This window comes from Chelonoidis abingdonii, chromosome 2 (assembly GCF_003597395.2).
Source record: "Chelonoidis abingdonii isolate Lonesome George chromosome 2, CheloAbing_2.0, whole genome shotgun sequence".
Taxonomy (NCBI): Eukaryota; Metazoa; Chordata; order Testudines; family Testudinidae; genus Chelonoidis; species Chelonoidis abingdonii.
Window position 1 is genome coordinate 165773640 of NC_133770.1, and position 22974 is coordinate 165796613.

At 42.5% G+C, this 22974-nt stretch overlaps 1 protein-coding gene across 1 annotated transcript; it reads left to right on the forward strand.

Moving 5' to 3' along the window:
• The first annotated feature begins 479 nt into the window (after positions 1 to 479).
• Positions 480 to 18951, forward strand: BAG4 (BAG cochaperone 4). The gene is made up of 5 exons (XM_032774603.2): positions 480 to 2084; positions 2489 to 2596; positions 10902 to 11144; positions 11692 to 11949; positions 13512 to 18951. The coding sequence occupies exons 1-5, from the start codon at positions 1896 to 1898 to the stop codon at positions 14007 to 14009; spliced, it is 1296 nt and encodes a 431-aa protein (XP_032630494.1). The 5' UTR covers positions 480 to 1895; the 3' UTR covers positions 14010 to 18951.
• The last annotated feature ends 4023 nt before the right edge of the window (positions 18952 to 22974 follow it).

Sequence of the window (22974 nt, forward strand, 5' to 3'; positions counted from 1 at the left end):
GGGATTGGTCCTGCTTTGAGCAGGGGCTGGACTAGATGACCTCCTGAGGTCCAACCCTGATATTCTATGATTCCCAGCATTGCAACATATCTATGAATTCTCTTTGCATTTTTTTATTAGACATTGTCTAATCTTCTTCTAGTTCTAGTGCTACCACTTTTCATCCCTATGGGGCAATGGGTATGCATGAATGCAAATCATGTGCTCTTTCCTAAGTCTGCACTCATCTCCTCCCCTCGCTAACCTCCTTCCCTAAACAACTCATTTTTCCTGCAGTTCAGGGCAAAGAGGTAACAGACTGTGAATGTATTTTAATTTGGTCCTTTTAGCAGGTGGGTCACCAGGCTAAAGAGAATCTCTCTCTTAAGGTATGTGGGTCTAGACATCACGGTGATGGTAGCCAAGTACGTATCATCTCAGAATCCTTCAGGCAGGCAAAGGGGTGATTAAGTATGGCTGGTGCATTGGAGCTATCTTTATGTGACTTTGGACAGGAAGAACCGTAGAAGGGAAAGAGACATCAGAAAAACAGAATGAGAGCTGAATTTTCCTATCCTAAGCAACATGGAACCAGTGGATCAAATGGTGGTTTCTAGAGTTAACACTGCTTGTTGGACTACAAAGGTTAATTCATCTACTTTAGAGTCTAGAACACGCAGGGTTTTATTCATGGTCAAAAGTGAAATTACCCAGAGCATCCAACTTCTGTAAATTGCATGCTGCCAGCACCCTGCCCTGGTCTGAGAGTTGGGGATCACAAGCTTGGGAGCTTGTCCTCCTGTAAACTGTGGGAGGTATGCTGAGAGCAGAGCTTGCTTGAAGACATGTTAAAACATGCTTTTAGAAAGGGGTTGTGTCTCTTTCAATTCCTTTCTCTTTACAGAACTGCACAATAGGAGCTCAGAGGAACAAAGCAGGTTGGCAATCTCATTGCATCCTGTGCAATTAGAGGAGTAACTTCTTCCCAGGAGAACTGTGAAGCTCATTTGTTTAGTAAGGCAATTTAAGATCCCCTGATGGAAGGTGCTAGAGAAGGACTGCAGATTACAGTTCAGTGCTGAAAAGGATGTCAGATAAGAATAATTTCCTAGCTTTATTGTCACAGTAAGATGTGGACAGTCTGATTCACCCTAAGCACAACCAGGTTCCTGGAAATGAAGATTGCAGCAGTGGCTGTGTTGCTGTGTACAGCTCAGAGCAAGGATTGTCAGTGTTCCACATCAGTTCCTGATGTCAGGCTGATCCTGGCTGCCAGCAGCCAGCTCTCACAATGAAAGGCACCCCTTAAGCTTGAATATAGCAAAGGCAAGGACAGCAGGGGAGATGGGTATAAAAGTGTTGTTTGCAGCAGTACCTAGCATGAATGTCAGTGAGCACATTCCAAGAGGAGCACATTCATGCTGAAGAGTTAACTGCATCTGTGCATCACTGATAGCAAATGGGCAGCATGAGTTCTTGTGGCTGTTTGTGGCCACTGTATCTTTAATGAGTTTGGGCTGCTGTTCCTCATTATCCACTGGAATGAACTTTTCCCCATTCTTTCCCGAATGGGGAGACTTCTATTCATTACTGTGACCGATATGGCAATTTCCTGGGCAAACCTCACTTAAATGAAGTTTAAGTATCCTAGGAGTTGATTGTTTAAAAAATGCTAAAGTTTATGTACAGTATTATTGTGGGATTATATGCAACTTCTTTCATGGGGGTACAGGATTAATGTAAACCCTGGGAAGTGCTATGAGCTTCAGAGGACTCTTTGGAACGGTGTGCTAGACAAACCAAATTAAGTGGGCTTGCTAGGAAATACCTGGGAGGAGGGGAAGGTGCCTTCTCACCCAATTTTTAGAAGCTGGCCCTGAGGAGAAATAGTGCATTGTCTGCTGATCGCCTGTTACATGAGGACAAGCTCAGAATCCCAAACTGGATACAAGACTGACTCTCAGATTTGCAGGCGGGGGAAGAGGAGTGTGCTTGTTCTGAGCAAAAGCTGTTATGAACTTGTGGCCACAGAAAAACTCCTGTGTTGGGGTTGGAAGGACTGTTCATCTGCCAGAAGCCTTATTGGAGTTAGGGGGACATCTCTGGTAAGCTTATTAACATGTGTGTAGGTTCTTTTATTGTTTTTATATCTTTTCTCTGTAATGACTTTTACCTTAAGAATAAAATCTGCTTGCTTAGAGCTGTGTGGTAACTTCATTTTGGGCAATTACACTGTTTGTAGCCTCTGAGGAGAAAAGTAAAGCAGGCCTGCTTAGGCAGTCTGACTTTGCTGGGGAAATCACAGTGTAGGCAGGGATCTGTGCAGCCTGGAAGTACTCCAGTAAGGGGGGAGAGACGTGTGTCTCTGCTCAAGAGAGGTGATGGCTGGGGAACCAGATGTCTGAGAGGAGGGGCCTTTGTTGGATCATGGAGGAGGAATAAAGGTGCAGTTGCCCTTGGACTGTGACCATTGCTATCCAAAAATGAGTTGTTTTATTTTCCTTCTTAGGAGCAGCCTCCTTATCCTGGATATGGTTCCAACTACTGGAACTCTGCGGTGCAGCCTAGAGCCCCCTACCCAAGTCCGTACCCCGCTGGACCTGAGTTACAAAGCCAGGTATAGTAGAAGGGTAACTCTTCTCCTCTTGTTTCTTTTGCAACTGAAAAGTTTGTTTTGTTGGGGTGAGGTTCAAGCCAATACGCCAATACTCAAGGGCTGGTTTCCCTTGAAAAGAAAGGACCCAAGAGTCCCACGCAGGCGATATTCCTAAACACTTGGTTCCTTTGCCCCTTTCTCCTGGCTGCATTAGCCTGAGGAAATCCCACACACTGATGCGAAAATATTAAATTGGGTTTAAATTGGAAATTGAAACTTTAAGCCACTTTAGCATCCATGCCTGAAACTCTTTAGCTAATTGTTGAAGCTCAGTGCAAATGTATTAATCTCCTTTGCTGTCAGTGTTGGTGACTCCCAGCTGCCTGATATGAAATGCACTGTGTCCTGTTGCCAATGAACTGACAGTAATTTTGGGTAATTTTTATATCAGTGGTCCAACTAAATTAATAATCCCAAATGACTCTTCTAGTGTCTTTCAGTCAAAGATCCCAAAATGCTTTACTGACTCTTAAAACAGTCATGTGTTAGGCAGGCTTCTATTCTGTTTTATAAATAGGGAAACCGAGGAACAGATAGATAAAATGATTTGCCTGCAGTCACACACTGCGTCAGTGGTGGAAGTAGGAATAGAATCCACTCCTCTGGCCTAACCATTAGATCACCCTAGAAACTCCTGAAAGCTGTGGGCAGAGTAGACTTTTCCTTGCCCTTCTCTCCCTGCCCATCTTCGATTCACATCTGGAATTCTTGCCCCCTGGTACTGAGTAAATTCTTCTGGTTTCTTTATCCTGCCAGCTGGAAATTAGCTCTGATCTTTCCACTAAAGCAGATGCGACATTGGTAAGGCTGGAGACCCTGTTTATAAAGCCCTACTCTGTACAATAGCAATCTGGTATGTTCTTTTTGAACACTCCTCTCATTGGAAAATGTTATTTAGCTAAGAACAAAGCACGTGCTACTTTAGGGTTTCGTACTTGCATCTCATCTGCTTAAAGTATAACAGTAAAATCTCATCTTATGCTCCTGTAGGATAAGATGCGCTAGGGTTCGTGTTACAGTATGAATTTGGTTTCCCATCATGGCTGTGCTTGGAGCAGTCATTCTCTAATGACTTAACATTTCTTTTTTAAGAACCAGTGTGACCGTGTTTCTTATCTGACAGCGTTAGTGCAATTTTTATTTTGTTGAAGAGGAAAGAGCTTTTTTTGTTTTGAGAAGACTAACGCCCTCACCCTGGTGACTATGGATAAGGTGTGATTCATGTTCCTTGGATGAATTTGGATGTACAGTAAAATCTGTAAAAACACAAGCCATGTAGGAAAAGCAACTTGAATCTTTGGATACGCACAGTTCAAACGGTTGCTACTTGGAAATAGTATAAATGCAATGGCAAGTGTGGGTGAGTAGTGCCTCGCACAATGGGCCTTGTGATGCTTAATGCACTATGAATAAGACATATTTCTAATGAGGAATATTGGAATAATAACACTTATTCATAGGCAAAGTCAGTATTAGCACTATTAAAAGATGACAAACATTTTTGCAGAAAATGTGTCATTTTAATTCCTAGCTTTTGAAAAGGAGCAACTTCATTTATTCAACATTTAAAAAAAAAAAAAATGGATAGCAGTTTCCTCCCCACCTTCCTTATTCATTGGCAAAATGGAAAAAGGTGGGGATAGGAAAAACAAAATGAAAAAGAGTTAATTTTTTCTTCCAACTAAGAGAATTTTTTGCAAAAAAGTCCCTCTTCAAATAGGCCATTTTTTTTAATTGGGATAAATTGTTTGAAAAATGTCAGCCAGCTGTAGTCATTATAAATGACAGGACTTGCATCAGGCATGAGATTATGGAAAGTGTTTAGCAAACCTCACGAATGGGAATGCATATGTGATGTGCATGTAGGGAAAGAGTCTGGTCCCAGCTGCTAGTTGCATTACAGCCGACGCAGTCTAGGAACTCAATGCATTCTCCAATGGAGGGGAAGAGGATGAGAATTTAGTGCTTGAGAACGACTCCTCTGACTTTCCTCTTTTTTTTTTTTAAAGAGATTAACAAAATAAAAGGCCCCAGTTGTGTAGGTAGAGAAATGCCTGCCCAGCAAATTTACCAACAGAGACACTGATAATCTGTAAGAATGGCTGACGCTTTAAATAATTAGAGAATAATCTAATCCTCGGTAGAGGTCAAGCACTATTCATTGTACTCCTGCTTGCCTGCAGAAGAAAAGGAACTGACAGAGCACAGTACTTTTTCTCTGCTCCTCGGTCCCATGACTCACTCTTCTTGGGATGTTAGTATTATTTATTATTGGACTTATAGTAGTGCCAAGGAGCCTGAGTCAGAGACCAGGACCTAATTGTGTTCTAGCCACATCAATAAATATTAATTCACCAGATCACATGCTTTAAGATATTTAGTATCTAAGTTGCTTGGATGTTTCCAAGCAAAATTTTGATAATGCATAGTTAAGGTTATTAGTTTATTCTCCCCTCCAAAATTATCTTAATTTATTCAAATTTTTATCTTGAGAATGTAACCATTATAAAGTCAGCAACTTCTTAAAGTTCTATTGCTGTAACCGCTGTCGCCCTCTCTTCCTCTAAAGACGAAATATACTGTGACGATGAGACAAAACTAACAAATGCTCTTTTTAGTGTTGCAGATTTAGGTACAGAGAGGGGTTAGGTTATAAACACTGCTTTTCCACAGACAGTAACTTTAGCCTCCCACATCTCAGTCCTACACCAGACTCTTCTACCAGTTTACCTGGTCATAACAAAACTGACCGTCTCCAACTGTCATGTGGATGTCACTACATTCCAGTCCCTCTGTCATTGCTTCCTATGCTCCGTTGCTAAGAGCCTTGGTGTATGTCACTGACCACCATTATTACATATGCATGTTGCATCTGACCAAGACGTATGTAGTAAGACCAGGGAGAGATTTCAAGGCTGAAGGCTCCCAGCATGATTTTAAAGGCCCCTGTGACCACTGACTGTGGGCACTCCAAAAACAGCTACAAGTTGCCAAAACTCCAATTTGGGTCAGAGAAACTTGAAGCCAAGACAGCCCATTTTGAGGGCTGAAAGAAACTTGCATATAACAGCGAAGGCAGAGTGTACATCCCTTTCTCTGGGCAAGAGAAAATACACAATTACTATAGGAAAAATGCCAGATTGAGGGGGAAGGTGCCCCCCAAAAAAGCTAGCTGAAAGAGATGTACTTGAGGATGCAGGGCTGAAGAGCAAAGGCAAGTTGGAGAGTGCTGCAGCACAGCACCTGCTGCACCTGGAAGAGGTAAAGCAGGGAGACTGTCCACGACAGGGGGAAGGAAGTAGTGATGATGGAATAAGATCATCCACTGGAGAGGGACATGGCCACAGTTCCGAGGCCAGAAGAAGAGGTGGTGGTGATGGAAGGAGAAGACTCACTGAAAGGTTTTGAATCCTCTCCACTGCATGTAGATAGGGATGTTGGAGGAGACAGTCTGATCCAGGGTGTTGCAGCTGTTTGCTCACACTCAAAACAGGATACAGGCTCTCAGGAAAGAGATGATCTGGTGAAGTGGCTCCTCCTCAAGCTTCTGGAAGGGGAGAGGAGGCGCAAGGAGGCAGAGAAAAGGTGGGAGGAGGCAGAAACAAAGTTTCAGCAATTTCTCCTGGAGTTGGAAAAGAGAGCTAACAAGTTGGCTCTGAGCTCCCAGATCAGACCTGGAGAAGCAGTCCCCCCTCACGTAATGTCTCCAGACCACATAGAGTCATCGTGCTCATTCTGGATACACATTCAGAGGATGTATCGGTGGCTGAAAGACCAGTGGCTCCTATGTATGAGTCTGTGTCTCCCAAGGCAAGTCCAAGAGACTCATTGCAGTGATGTAAGTGGGACTGAGGACTATGCAGAAATGTGTCGGTACAGGTTTAGGGAGCTCAGATTCCAGGAAGCAGAGGGACCCCAGGAGGCTTACGCTCAATTATCCGAGCTGTGCCACAAGTGGATCCAGTCCAAAAGCAAGAGTGCAGCATGGATTGCTGACATGCTAATCACAGAGCAGTTCCTGGAGATCCTCCCACATGATGTTCAGACATGGGTTAGGAGGAACAGGCCAGACACTGGGAGTAAAGCTGTGTCCTTGGCAGAGTACTTCCTGGCCATAAAGGAGCATGCTCAGTGTTCAACACTGGTAAAGTCTCCAGAATGTTCTGTGAGGGAGAAATGTAAGGCTGGAAAAGCAGGGAGTGGGATTATGACTTCAAGGACCACAAATGCACTTTCTGAAGAGAAACTGGGCAGCTTGCACACATGGTCACATAGCTTACCACGGCCCTGAGCATGTGCTGCACTGTGGATGGAGGGGTGGGGATTGGCTTAGATGCTCTCATCCCTGTGACACATGAGGCAACCCAGGGTTGCCACATTTCTTGCTCCTTTGTAGTCTGTTCTATGAGAGCAACATCTATGTCAATAGTTTTCTTCTATGTCATCTGCTGTCCTCTTTTCCATCTTCCACCAAGTGGTGTCCAGTCAAGGGCTTATCTAGGAATATGTTTTTTTTTCTAGGGTTCTCAATCACAGTTAACTCAGATGATTAACTCAAAAAAATTAATCTTGATTAAAAAGATTAATCGCAGTTTTAATTCCACTGTTATACAATAGAATACCAATTGAAATTTATTAAATATTTTGGTTGTTTTTCTACATTTTCATATATATTGTATTCTGTGTTGTAATTGAAATCAGTCTATATTTTTTATTACAAATATTTGCACTGTAAAAATTTAATTCACCTCATACTAATAGTATAGTGCAATCTCTCTTGTGAAAGTGCAACTTACAAATGTAGATTTTTTTTTTTGTTACATAACTGCACTCAAAAATAAAACAATGTAAAACTTCAGAGCCTACAAGTCCACTTAGTCCTACTTCTTGTTCAGCCAATCTCCAAAACAAACACATTTTTTCACATTTACAAGAGATAATGCTGCCTCCTTCTTCTTTACAACGTCACCAGAAAGTGAGAACAGGCATTTGCATGGCACTTTTGCAGCCGGCATTGCAAGGTATTTACATGCCAGATATGCTAAACACTTGTATGACCTTTCATGCTTCGGCCACCATTCCAGAGGACGTGCTTTCATGCTGATGATGCACGTTAAAAAAATAATACATTAACTAAATTTGTGACTGAACTCTTTGGGAGAGAATTGTATGTCCCCTGCTCTGTTTTACCCACTTTCTGCCACATATTTCATGTTAAAACAGTCTCAGATGATGACCCAGCACATGTTGTTCATTTTAAGAACACTTTCACTGCAGATTTGACAAAACGCAAAGAAGGTACCAATGTGAGATTTCTAAGAATAGTTACATCACTCAACCCAAGGTATAAGAATCAGAAGCGCCTTTCAAAATCTGAGAGGGATGAGGTGTGGAGCATGCTTTCAGAAGTCTTAAAAGAGCATCACTCCGATATAGAAACTACAGAACCTGAACCACCAAAAAAGAAAATCAACCTTCTGCTGGTGGCATCTGACTCAGATGATGAAAATGAACATGCGTTGGTCCGCACTGCTCGGATTGTTATCGAGCAGAACCCGTCATCAGCATGGATATATGGCCTCTGGAATGGTGGTTGAAGCATGAAGGGACATGTGAATCTTTAGCGCATCTGGCGTGTAAATATCTTGAAACGCTGCCTACAACAGTGCCATGAGAACACCTGTTCTCACTTTCAGGTTACATTGTAAACAAGAAACAGGCAGCATTATCTCAAACTTGTTTGAGCGATTGGCTGAACAAGTAGTAGGACTGAATGGACTTGCAGGCTCTAAAATTTTACATTGTTTTATTTTCGAATGCAGTTTTTTTGGTACATAATTCTACATTTGTAAGCTCAACTTTCATGATAAAGAGATTACACTACAATACTTGTATTAGGTGAATTGATATATACTATTTCTTTTGTTTTTTACAGTGCAAACACTTGTAATCAAAAATAAATATAAAGTGAGCACTGTACACTTTGTATTCTGTGTTGTAATTGAAATCAATTTATTTGAAAATGTAGAAAACATCCAAAAATATTTAAATAAGTGGTATTCTATTGTTTAATCGTGCGATAAATCGCGATTAATTTTTTCCATCGCTTGACAGCCCATGTCTTTTCACATCTGTACAACATACCCAGATACCTTCAGCCTTATTTCTCATATCATTGTCCCTACTGTCCGTTGGCCAGTCCTTTGTAACACATCAGCATTACTTACTTTATCCCACCAGTGGACACCAAGTACTCTTTGTAAGTAACTCTTATGTAATGCATTAAGGTTCCTGTTGTCAAGTTTCTGAAGAATATAACCTTGTGAGTATCACAATGACATTGTATAACTTTATCTTGGTTCTTATGTGAATCTCCTTACTTTTCCAAATCCAATATCAGTGTCAAATGTGGAGAGTCAGTAATCATGGTGCTTCTGTGATTGACATGACAATACAGCATGACAAACAAGCATTCTTCTGCGATAGACAATCAGTGCTGATGGCCAGTTCAACCAGGAAGTGGAAGCAAAAACTGGAAAGGCGTGTGGAACTTTTTTGAAACTGATAAATATGTGGAGAGGTGGTGGTTGTTCAGAGAATCAGGATGTGGGGTAGTAGTTGCAAATCCTTCACTGACTGTAAGTGTGGTATAAAGGCAGGGATCATGAGAACTAGAGAGGGGGTTGCGGAGGGAAGAGGGCTGTTGGTGCTAAGGGGTATTCTGTCATCAGGGTCTGGTGAAATGGAAAGGAGATTGACCTCTTTGGTTGTCAGGGTGATAGAAATCAACCTTTTCGAGGGATTCTAGGGCCATGGAGTACCAGAAACAGTTATGTGGATAAGCTTGTAGAGGGCTAATCAGTACTAATCAGTATACTGGGGCACAAGGTAGGGACCAGAAGTAGTGTGCTGAGCAGCACCCGACAGTTTAAATAGTGTTGACCTGCCTTACAGGGGTGGTGGAGGGGCTTAATGTTTGTAAAGGATTCTTGTCAGCCTCTCATTGGAATCTCTGTAATGTTTGATAATAAGACATGCTAAGAGGAAGACAATTAAATTTCTACCCTAGATTTTTTTTTTTTTTTTCAACAACCCACTAATTTTCAAATGCAACCCCCCTCTCCTACTTCAATGGTAAAACTTTAATCACTCAAGTGAGGAAAGAATTATGGTTCCCACAGCAACAATATTAATATTCCATACTGGTTTGTGCACCGTTGCTATGGAAACCATAACTCTGAATTTCCTGATTTGAGGTGAAAATCCCTATTTTACAGTTGCCTAAAACCTATTCCACTCTTGTCTACACAGCTCTGTTGCCACTCCTATTCGAGACCTTAGAGCCTTTGGCTACTCATTGAATCACAGAAATGGAGGGCTGGAAGGGCCCTCAGGAAGTTGTCTAATGATCTATCCCCCCCAGCCTCCTGTCTTTCTGGGGCAGGATTTAAGTATACCTAGACAGGGGGTTGGGAGTTTAAGGACAGGTTAGACGATGGGGATTCCACAACCTCCCTTTCAATCTATTCTAGTACGTAATGCTTGGTTAGAAATGTTTTCCTAATATCCAACCTACATCTCCCTTGCTGCAAATTAAGCCGTTTACTTCTTGTCCTTCCCTTGCTGGACATGGAAAACAATTGTGTTGTCGTCCTCTTCATAATGGCCTTTCACATATCTGAAGACTTAGCATATCCTCCCTCAGCCTTCTCAAAATGAAATACGCCCAATTGTTTCAACCTTTCCTCAGAGATCAGGTTTTCTAAACCTTTTATCATTTTTATTGCTGCCCTCTGGACTGCTCCAGTTTGTTTACATCTTTCCTAAAGTGTGGGGTCCAAAACTGGACACAGTTTTCTGGCTGAGTTTTCTGACCAGTGTTGAGTAAAGCAGAACAATTCCCTTCCATGTCTTACATCCAACATTCCTGTTAATACATCCCCAAATGATACTTGCCTTGTTCACAACAGCATCGCATTGTTGACTCATATTCCATTTGTGACCCACTGTAACCCCCGGATCCTTTTCAGCAGTATTGCAGCCTACTCAGTTATTCTCCGTCTTGTATTTCTGCATTTCATTTTTTCCTTCCTAGGTGCAGTCCTTTGCACTTCTCTACATTGAATTTTATCTTACTTAGTTCAGACCAGTTTTCAAAGTGATCTTGACAAATTGGCATTCTAATCCTGTCCTCCAAAGTGCTCGCAGCCCCTCCCACATACAGTCTGTGTCCATCTCTCAAATATGTTCTCTGCTTGTTTTTCAGGGACTGGAGTCTCCCTACACAAATGGAGCCTATGGCGCCCCTGGGGCTGCTCCACACTATGCTAATCTGCCACAGTCAAACACTTACTATTCTTCTGGGCACTCTCGGGCCTCCTACCCGGCAGAGTCTCCGAGCATGTACCGACCGCCATCGCCAGCCTCGCATTGGCATTATCCCCCACCAGACTGCCCTCCGGAAGGTCCCTCTCTCAGGAGGCAGCCCCCAGGATACTCCCCACCACCGGTAAGGAAGCTAGTACAAGAAATACTTGCTTCCTTTGGGAATATGCTTGGACGTGGTGTGAGTACAACCCAGCTCAGTATTGGATATAGCCCTTCTGGAGCAAAGGTTGGCATATGCTTGCCTAAGGGCAGCCTGTCCCTCCAGCTACCAGCCATTCAGGTCTGAGCCCTAGAAGTGCACTACTTAGCTGCTGCTCCTGGCTCCAGCACAGGAAATGTTTATCCCAAGGCTCATCTCATGTCCCGGGTCTCTCATCTCTTGCAACACAGCCCAGTATTTTGACTGACACTGTGCTGACTTAGACTGCAGCTAAACTACATAAATGGCCAAGAGAGCCAACCATGTCCACTCTTATAAAGATGTGTAACCATTCCCTTGGCCTAGGACTCAGAATTAATAGGCTGAGATGGCAGAGCCAAGGTAGCTGGTCTTTGTGGCTCTTAACAAGGAGTGTTTAGTAGGCGTGGAGAAGCACATCAACACGTATTTTCAATGGCTGAGTGAACATGACTTTGAAGGTACTACGTTCATTTCCCTCTTCCTGCAGACCCCAGGTATGCCTGTCCCGCACTATCCATATGGAGGGGATACCAACCCTGGCATTCCACAGCAAGGGCCACCACCACAACCAAGACCCCAGGATGAATCGTGGGGTTCTTCTGGCATCTATGGAATGCAGCCACGTTATGCCTGGCCTGCTGCTTTGACACCCCAAGGAAGTCCATTTATTTCAGAATCATCTCCATCCTGGCCTGGCAATGGAGCTCCTTCTCCTTCTCCTCATCCTCCAGCTCATGACACAAAGGTAAAGATTTAATGCTTTCAAGATTCTTTGACACTTACTGGTGCCTATCTTAACTCAGCCATGTGGGCCATTGCACAGCAGTGCAAAAACCCCTTCCCCAGAAGCTAAACCTGCTCCTTTTACAGTGCTTCTAGCTCCTGCTGGCACAAGGAAGAAGAGATCTTGCTTGGAAATCCAATACTGTTCGATATTTATGTACTTTTTTTACAACTTCAGAATGCTGTACAATGTTAAATAATTGTAGAGTGAGTCCGTCAGTCAGGATGAGCTCTCTGACTGCCGGTCTGTGATCAGACCACTAGATTACACTGCCTTCCTGAAAAACACATGTATTTTTCATCTCTTTGAAGTGCATCCACCTTTTCCTCCTCTGTTAAAGTAATGAGTTCATACTACACAGAAACAAACTAATTAAAAACTAGGAATTCTCATAATCATCTTTTAGATCCGTTAACTTAAATATCCATAAAGAATTTTCAGAGTTATACTTAATGCAAAAAACTAAAAGGTATTGGAGGGGATATCAGATCTCATGCTCCAGGTTTTAAAACGGTCTCTCATTAGCAGGGATTAGGATGAGACCTTTATGGGAGGCAGATTATCCCATATCTGCCTGCTGCAGGGTTTCTTGCATCTTCCTCTGAAGCATCTGGTACTGGTCACTGGGAGCCAGGAGACTGGGCTAGAAGGACCTGTCCTGATCCACACGCAATTGCTGTGTTCCTGTCCAAGTGAACTCCTGGGCACAGGAATCCTTTACTAGAAACTTCGCTAAAAATTAATGTTGTGGGAATAACAGATTCTGTTCCTTCCTAGTCTCACCATTCTCCTCTTTACAGTTAGAGGCCCTGGCCACACCAGGATCAGATCTCTGGAAGGTACAACTATGTTGACAAAGTACTTGCTAGCAAGATTCTAATGTGGATTTTTTTAATAGCATGGCCATGAATTTGTCATCTGAGAATAGTTATAAAATTGTGTAATACGCTCCCTGGAAACAGAGTATCTCTTATGATCCTCTGAAATACATCCACACTTACCAGAGGAATTGTGCTAGAATCCTGCTAGCAAATATCATTGTTAAACATAGCTGTAGCAGCATAATCCTGACCCGACTATGAGCTGTTTCACAGCTGTCGCATTGTCATTCTGCAGACACACAGTTTTGTGAACCAGATGTGGTTCCTCTAACTAGTTTGTTCTTAAATAGATCAAAGACTTGAGCACTAGCTGTCCTTGAGCATTCCTTTTTGGGCTTGTTTATGGGCAGCAATGCTTATGTAAGAAAGTTATGTGAGTTTCATGTTGTTAGGTCACTGTATATTATGACATCATGATGGATGACAGTCTCAAAGTGCAGGCCTCATCCTTAGTAACTTCCATTGCCTGAACCCTTTTTGCACTGCCATCCTGGGCATGCACATCTTCCAAATGAGCAGGGAGGCAGACTGGCCCTTTTGCTCAGAGATCTGCTTGCATTCCCTCTTTGATGCAGGATGTGGGATAAGAAAACTGGTGTTGAAGGAAACAAATTTTGAAACCTCTGCTTGTTTCTGATTTAGGATGCTTCTTATGACAAACCAGACCAAGGAGCAAACCACAACAACTACTTTCCAGAAGTCAATCAGCAGCCCTCTGAGACTATGAATGATCATAAGTCAACTCAATTCAACACCAAACCATCCCATTTCAATCCCAAAGTGCAATACAGCGCACAGCCCCAAATGTATAATAATGTACCTAGGAAACCACCTTTGAACCAGGATGCAGGTTTTAAACCCAGCGACCAGCCTTTGTCAAACTCCCTGGAAATTCAGCCAGGGATTCAAAGAGTTATGCAAGTTATGGAGGAGGTTGAGCAGTTGGAGCAAGAGGTGGATGAATTTGTAGGAAAAAAGACAGACAAAGCATACCGGCTCCTGGAGGAAATGCTGACCAAGGAGCTGTTGGAACTGGATTCCATAGAGACTCATGGCCAGGACAATGTTCGACAGGCTAGGAAGGAGGCTGTTCATAGAATCCAGGCCATACTGGAAAAATTGGAAAAAAAGGGATTGTGAAAGACAAATGGTAACAACTCAAGGCCTGCTATGGACATCCAAAAGTGCTCTGGTTAGGCTTAATTTTCAGCCTGCTTCTAACTACTGTTGACCATGAAAAGCAATAAAGTCTGACTATACTTTAATTTTTTTTTTAAACCCAACAAATGATAACTTGGCTGTGGACGAATGAAGGAAGGATTGAAACATCAGTCCTGAATTTTCAGGTTGTTGTTCCAGCCCAATGAATGTACAGACAACTATGGAATTCTGACACTGCCAAACAAAGTGCTTTTGCCTCTGTGGGTGTCTACGTGCTTTTCATCAGCAGGAGAGGAAACCGTTGTATGGAACAGACTTTTCTGTACTAGGCCAAATGTGTGTCTTTAGATGCCACCTGCTGCCCCATGGCTTCTTAAACAGCTGGAATTTCTGTTAGTTACAAAGACGTAACACACAGCAAGTACAAGACTTCAGGCTCTTGGATTACTATTCTTGGGTATTATTTACAGCTTCATCACTCTAGTCATTGAGATTGATGTGTATTGTTCTGTGTCTTTTTGGTGCATGCTGTAGTACTGTCTTGAAGTATTGGTGGAAGAGCCCATATTAGCAACGAGTCAATATGGCAACTTCACACTGTTTTCTTCTATATAGTGAAGAGCTATTCAGTGATGTTTTATGTGGGGGAGCGGTAATAAGGAACACAATTGGGAGCTTTTGAATTCCGCCTCTAAAAAGGCAGTGGAGCAAATGAGAGATGGCAGCATGATCCTAGCAAGTGAAACACTTGGAAATGATTTTTCATGGCAAATTGGGGTAAAAATCCACTTTTTAATTGTAATGTCCTTTCACATAATGGAGTTTTGTATTCCACTATAATCTGCATAACTGGTGGTTCTGTACAGTGCACTGTGGAGGGGAGAGATAAAACATCTGCCTTTAACCAGGGGGCCTACCACATCTGAAATTAAGTAGTCATTACTGTGTATGATAAGAGAAACTGGCAAGTTTTGAAAATAATTTTGTACTGATAAGAAGTTGGAAGTAACTTTCTTTAAAGTTTGTGTGAAACTATAAATGGAACCTGTTATAACCAAAGCACCATACCGGGAATTCTTTCCTTGCAGCAGATCCTCATAAGACAAGGCAGCAAGTGACATGGAAATGGTGATATTCATGATGTTGAAAGGTGGTTGGTGCTACTTTTGAGATGGCTTAGAGCAGACCAGTCCTGTGAACCCGTTAGCCGTTTGCTCCTAGAACAATGACCCCATTTTCCTGAAGCCGTCTAGCCTGGCATTCTCTATCTCAGTGCAGTGGAAGATATATGTCTGCAGATTCTACATTCTTAGTGCACCTGAATTCTGCTGGTATCAGCTTACCTCTCCAAGCGTTCGGATCCATCCTCATAATCATGCATGTGGTTGGCAGTCTAGAAAATGTACTCTGGGCTACTCCAGAAGAGCAGAGTAATCAGTCCGGGCCAATAAATGTTTTGGATTGGAGGACCGTGTTTAATAGCAATCAGTGCCTCCTATCAGGCAGAGACCAACCAGGCCTCGCTAACGCTGTTTGGGATATAAAGTTGAATCTGATTCCAAAGAGCAGAAGCTATGCTCTAGTTTGTCACTGTATTGTAAGCAGCCTCCAGTTCTAGGCTAATATAAGTGGGGAGATCTGGTTATAAGGACTGAATGTCTGCAGGCAGTAATGGTACATCATTCATGAATTAAACAATGGTTGATGCTACCAGTGCTTCTGAGAATTAATGTTATTCTAGTCTAACACCAACAGACCCCAGTCGCCGGGCGGGATCGGATCTGGGACCTTTGAAGCTTAGTGCATGAGCTAAAGTGCATGTTAGCTAAGGTGGTAGAGCAGACTCATTTTATGTCTCTCCAAGTGGTCTTGGTGCCACTAGATAGGACAGAACATCACACCCAGAAGGTGTGTGGCTTACACTAGCACTTCCTCTAACCTGCATGCTTCATAGCAGAATATTTTTTTATATAATGTGTGAGAAGTTTGCCAAGTAACTACCATTGCTGTCACAGTTAATTATTTTCCCTGGAGGAGCAGAGAGAGGAAACATCTATTTGTTCTGGGAATTTGTGCTCCTTTAATTTAGTGCACAGTTTAAATACCCTGATGCTAGGAATGTTAAATCCTTAATACAGTTGCTGTTGGGTCCTAGCTGGATCTCTATAATGTGCTTAAAATTTTCCCAGAAATTACTGCTTCAGGCTCACAGAAGAAATCTAAGATTTAGCAGAAACTTTGTTTTTGAAAGGGAACATGAATATGGGTACAAAAGTTCCAGGAAGGAAAAGGCTTCTTTGCTAAGATGGAATTAGCTAGACAAAAATTTTACCAGAAAAATTTGCTGTAACCTTACAAAATTAACGGCATAGCTTAGCTCCTGTTCCTCAAATTCTCTGGTGACCTAGGGTAGCGCAGTCATTGTACAGGCTGAGGAACCTCCAGCCTCCTCGCTAGAAGTAAAATGATCAGAACAGGCTAGTGATTATGTAAATTAATGTAACTTTGCCAAGCAACTTTTCATAGAAATGTAGGGATGGAAGGGACCTTGAGGTCATCAAGTCCAGCCCCTGTGCTGAGGCAGGACCAAGTAGACCTAGACCTGAGAGGGGTTTGCCTAACTTAAAAATCTCCAGTGACGGGGATTCCACGATGTCCCTCGGAAACCTATTCCAGTATTTAGCTCTGATAACTACTCTTTGAGTATGGACTTCCAACCAGTTATATACCCACCTTATGGTAATTTCACCTAGACCACATTTCCCTAATTTCATTATGAGAATGTCATGGGGGGAACTCTGTCGAAAGCTTTACTAAAATCAAGGTATCACCTATATTGCTTATCCATTAGGCCAGTAAGTCTGTTAAAGAAGGAAATTAGATGGGGGGTAGCATGCTTTTGTTTGGCATATCCATGCTGACTGTTATCCTTATAAATTGGTTGTTTAATAATTTGTTCCAGTATCTTTCCAGGTATCAAAGTTAAGCTGACTGGCCTAGAATTCCTCAGGGCCTCTTATGTTCCCTTTTTTAAAGGCAGTATTATGTTTGCCCTTTCACCCTCTGGGACGTCATCTGTCCTCCATGAGTTCTCAAACATAATGACTAACAATAACTTTTGTTCCCTCTGACCATAGGCTTTAAAAGCTCTCTTCCATCAGCTAATTAAATACTAATTATGTCAACCACTCAAAAGAAATGAAGAGTTAAAGCTGAGCTGAAACTTCTTGTGACTAACAAGGATTTAAGATGGTGGCATTATATTTCTTCTTAGGTCTGAGCTTTTGCCTGTGCATCTTGCACCATTCTGACTTTGTTAAATTAACTGTGGGCTTGACCATGTTCTCCTGAGCACCTGCCATCTACGCTGTGGAGTTACGCCATGTTTTCTTTGCAGTGAACCCCTCCCAGTCCTGTCTGTTAACACTCACCTTACAAAAAGGGTTATGCATGCCTGCTGAAATGTCCCCTAAAAATGATTTTCAAAATAAAAGTCCTCATTGGACATAAGACTACCTGCTTCATTGAGTTATGCAGCTTAGACTAACAACGTGTGGCATTTGTGTCTTATCAACGTTAATCTTCACAAGTGCTCCCTGTGAGGAAGGTGAATATTATCATTATTTAAGCTTGCAGAGGGCTTAGGGAGCTAGGACACAATTTGAATAGATCCCAAAGAATCCCGACTCCCAGTGCTGTGCTCTAACCACTCCCTTTTCATGCGTTATTTAGGTTTTTTTTAATAGGGGGAAAGATATTCGTCTCTGAGTTTCTCAAGGGCAGAAGCATGGTGAAGACATCCTGGGCTTTAAAACATACTGGCTTATGACTAGCTAGAAAACAGAAGTGCTCATTAAGTTACTTAGTGCTAGCGAACACTTTGAAACTGCTTTTCAAGGTGATGACATCATAATGATGACAACATGGAACAGGACACTAAGCTCATCAAGAAGTCAGGGAGTGCAAATCCAAGAGACTTGCAAAGTCAGTCTCATCTCCTGCCCCTTTGTACCCTTGTGCCTGTGCTGCAAAAAGGCTCACTCTGAACAGTGCCTGAAAGAGGAGTGATACAGAATTCGTAGCCATATCAGGAGGGAGAACACTTCTCTTTTTTTGAGAATGATTTGAACCTAGAGATGAGTGAACAAGAAATGGACAGAGGATTTCTTGTGTATTATGATTATTTTAAATGGAGTTAAGCTTAGCGATGGGAGAGGAAGCCTCGCTCTCTGAGCCTTGTGTATCCTCCGAGTTCAGCTGTTGGTTTCTTGCTTTTGTTAGGCCCCAATTCAGCATAGTACCTAAGCAGATGTTTGTGCTTTACTGAATAGGGATAGCTGAGTGGTTTGAGCATTGGCCTGCTAAACCCAGGATTGTGAGTTCAATCCTTGAGGGGGCCACTTAAGGATCTGGGGCAAAAATCAGTACTTGGTCCTGCTAGTGAAGGCAGCAGGCTGGACTTGATGACCTTTCAAGGTCCCTTCCAGTTCTAGGAGACAGGTATATCTCTTATAAATGCATGCTTAAACCATCTGCTTAAGTCTCATTAAAGTCATTGGAACTGAAACATATGATGACTTGCTTTGCCGAATGGAGGGCTATCATTATTCCTCTGAATCCAAGTGAAAGCAGTTGGTGAATGAAGTTATAGTTCTGAAATGCATACACAGTTATGGAAATAAGATTGGATTGTTTTTCAAGAATAGGCATTGAGGGTTTTTAGAATTGTAGCTGCACCTCAGCCTTTGTGCTGCTTTTCTCTGAGGATACTGTATTCTAAGTGTAAGCTCTATAGCAGTTACTTATTTACAGGTAAGTGATGAAATGAAGTTGTGATTAGATTCAGTAAGAATTTGAGATTCACTGAACTTACTCTTTAGCTTCTGGTTTCCTTTTATTAAAAGCCACATTAAGAACAAAATTGCTGTGCCTCCTACAGTCCAATTTCTTTAATAGTGATTTCCAGAATTCTCTCATGTGGTATGCAACTGTTAGTCACCAGTCAGCTTTAACTGAAGATTTCTGATAACACAGAGGATCATAGAACAATCCTGGACTACCTCACCAGCTAATAGATAACATAACAGTGTTGTGAGCCAGTGCTGAAGAACAACATGCACATTCAGCTGCTTTATAATCCGTGGTGCTCTGGACTGAGACAAAGGCTTACTACTGCTGACACGGGGCAAGAATGACGTCAGTCTATACTGGGGTAGGCAACCTATGGCACAGGTGCAAAAGGCAGCACGTGAGGTGATTTTCAGTGGCACTCACACTGCCCAGGTCCTGGCCACCGGTCCGGGGGGGGCTCTGAATTTTCATTTAATTTTAAAAGAAACTTAAACATTTTAAAAATCTTATTTACTTTACATATAACAATACTTCAGTTATATTATAGACTTATAGAAAGAGACCTTCTAAAAACGTTCAAATGTATTACTTGCATGTGAAACCTTAAATTTGAGTGAATAAATGAAGACTCAGCACACCACTTCTGAAAGGTTGCCGACCCCTGCTCTATACATTCCGAGGGACCAGTTCAAGAATGTGCCTGGTATTTGGGAGTCAAAGTCAGAGGAGGCTTTTTCTTTTTTAAATTAAAAGGCTGAACCACCAACAAAAATGATAGATAACGTGGCCTGCAAACCAATATTGGTTGTAATTGCCTGTGTGAATGTGACTGAATAGATATTCGCTAGCCTTTTAGAAGATGGTGCCCTTTCTAGGGTTTGTAACCCACCGCGTGTGACTTTACAAAATTCATTGGAAAGGTTTGGAGGAGGAGGAGTGTAGTATTCATACTGAAACACAAGTAAGGGGAATGAAAATGTCCCGTTTAAAAAAAAAAAAGGCTGAAATGTTAGTTTATCCTTTCAGCAAGCTTAGTTACTGAACAGCTCTGTGGAAAGGCGTTATTGGTAGATTACACTCTTAGCCAAATAGCAGCATGCCTTTATCCATCGGCCAGATGGCAGCTTTCATTTGTTATAGTGGAAGGTGGACATCTGACAGCTCTGCTGCAGATTAAGGCATGCCCTTCTGTTTTCTGGCCTGTAGAAAATTCCAATTGATATAATGACATTCTGCCTGCTTAAATCCCTACTGCAGTTTCTAGCATCCACAACTCTCACAAACAAAGTGGGGTCAAACTGGGTCAGCACTTGGATAGGAGACCTGTGAGGAATACACCAAATTAGCAATGATGGTACAACAGAAGGTACTTTTGGATATTGAATGAGTGGCCACAGGAAATAGGAGTATTGTGCTATTGGAGGTAGCTGTCTGTCTTTCAGACAAAAAAAACTGTGGTCCTGCCATAGCACTTTTCAAAAGAATTATCCCCAGTGTCCTTGTCCTACTCTGGTAATTATATTCTGCTGTCTTAAATTCCTCTTCAGTTCAACTGGACTTTATTCTTCATTTCTTGCCTTAAAACTATTTGAGTGCACTCTGTCGTGTTGCACTACAGAAGTAAGTTAAGTGATCTTTGTGTATGTGTTTGTAAGGCACTTTGTGATTCTTCTAAATATAAGACAGTATGGAAATGTACAATCGTTATCACAAGGAATTCCAATAGTGGAACACTCGGTTGAGTGCTGCTGTTAAACCCACAGCTAGCAAGGCCAGAATGGACTACTAATTTACATGAATCTCTAGAGTGATGATGCCTTTGCCACCCATACAACAAGCTTGTCTCTTAAATCCACCCCTGGAAATAGAAACTCAAGTAAAAAGTACTTTGAGTCTCTCTACAAAGACAAAACCCTTCCAATTTACTTTGTTTCTCAAAGAACCATTTGTTTAGAAATATGCACAATCCTATTCATGTTAAGCCACTAGGTTGTACTGATAAGCCACAATGCATGCAAGAGACTTTGAAAAATAAAAGTTAAAGAAATGTCTTATGGCACTGATTGTAGATCACTCTCTGAAGTGCTCATTTGCTTTCGAGGTTGTAGGCGGTTGGCATATAGAGCATGGTACCCTGTGAGGCTGCTATGCAGATTGGTTGTATGAACACAAAAAAAATCTATGCCATGAGCAAAGCTACTAGCTGAAACTCCAAAATCAAGGTTTGCTATGATCTCCTAAATTGCTTTGGCTTCAAAAGCTTGGGCTGGCAGACACCTTTTGAATTAATCCATGCCACCTGCTACACGTACTCACTAGAGCTGTGGGCATGTATGCAGATCCCTAGACTGGAACAGGAGAAGGTGCTGAGGATCAGGACTAATATGCACTGGCAAAGTTGTGTGGTAGAATCTTACACTGCACCTTCCTTCTGCTATGCATGACTCTAACCAGTGCTATTCATCACTCACTTTCATGAGCACAAAGTTTCCTCACAAATGTAAAAAGCAGCATGCTATAAAGCCAGTCTGCCCACAGCACATCTCTGGGCCACACGTCCCGGTGAGTGCCTAACATGTCCCACTGATCTGTATTGCACACAGGGCTACAACCCTTTCATGTGGCCCTCTCTGTATTAGCTATGCTGCAACACAGCAGCTGGTATGCAGTGAATGGCTTCTCTTTTCTCCCATTGTTAGTGAGTGAATACAGGCAAAGGCAGGAGATGGGGACAGGGGATCCAGCACCAAACCAGAAAGAGCAGAGTGTTCGCCCCCAAAAGCGATTGTATTTCTCATTCTGCCAATCAGCTGAGCAAGCCAGTGGAATCAGCAGCCGAAGGTACAGTATCGTGTGGCCTGGTCTACACTACTCCTTTATACTAATTTTAGCAGCGTTAAACCGATTTAATGCTGCACCCGTCCACACAACGAGGCCCTTTATATTGATATAAAGGGCTCTTTAAACCGGTTTCTGTACTCCTCCCCGACGAGAGGAGTAGCGCTGAAATCAGTATTACCAGACTGACTATTTTCTCAGATACAACATATGAAGGAGGAATGACAGGGAGTCAATTCCTCTTTGTCTTGCGCCCCCGACCGCCTCAGGCGAAGGTCAGCCAGGAGCCTCATGGACAGCGAAAACGGTACAGAACAACTGTATAACCGTCATCTGATCATCGCGAACGACAAATGGACCTGCAGACGGTACAAGAAACGCACTGGTAACCGTCTCTGCTACTGAGCTGCAAGAAAATGAAATGCTGCTTGTGTAGTGCGCTGTAGTACCGCTCGTGTCAGCTGGCAATCCGTACACATACGGGGACAGTGACAAAAGGCAAAACAGGCTCCATGGTTGCCATGCTATGGCATCTGCCAGGGCAATCCAGGGAAAAAGGGTGCAAAATGATTGTCTGCCGTTGCTTTCATGGAGGAAGGAACGAGTGACAACATTTACCCAGAATCACCTGCGACACTGTTTTTGCACCATCATGCACTGGGATCTCAACCCAGAATTCCAGTGGGTGGGGGCAACTGCGGGAACTACGGGATAGCTACCCACAGTGCAATGCTCCACAAATCGACGCTAGCCTCGGTACATGGATGCACACCACCGAATTATTGTGCTTTGTGTGGCCACGTGCATTTGACTTTATACAATCTGTTTTACAAAACCAGTTTATGTAAAATCGGAATAATCCTGTAGTGTAGACGTACCCACAGTGTGATGCAACAAGGATTAACTGTTCTGGCTCAACTGCAGCAGCCCAGAGCCTCATTTTATAATAAATTGGCAGCCTCCAAGATGAAATGGTTGTTTTCCTTTGCACTGTGTCCCAGTGAGGTCGATTATTCAGGGCCTTGTGTGTCTTGGTTTGAATATGTGATCACTAGGTTGCGCTTACAGCCAGGCAATGTGTAAACAACCTTTTTGTATTCTCAGACTGGCCCGCTCCCTCTAACTGGATATGTGTGGCACGAGAGAGGACCAAATGACATTTCATGTGGATATCACAGTATTTGAATGTTGTGATGTTTGGCTGTTAGTTTAGAATTTACATTGAGTAAGAGTGTGTTTTCCTGTTATGTACTAG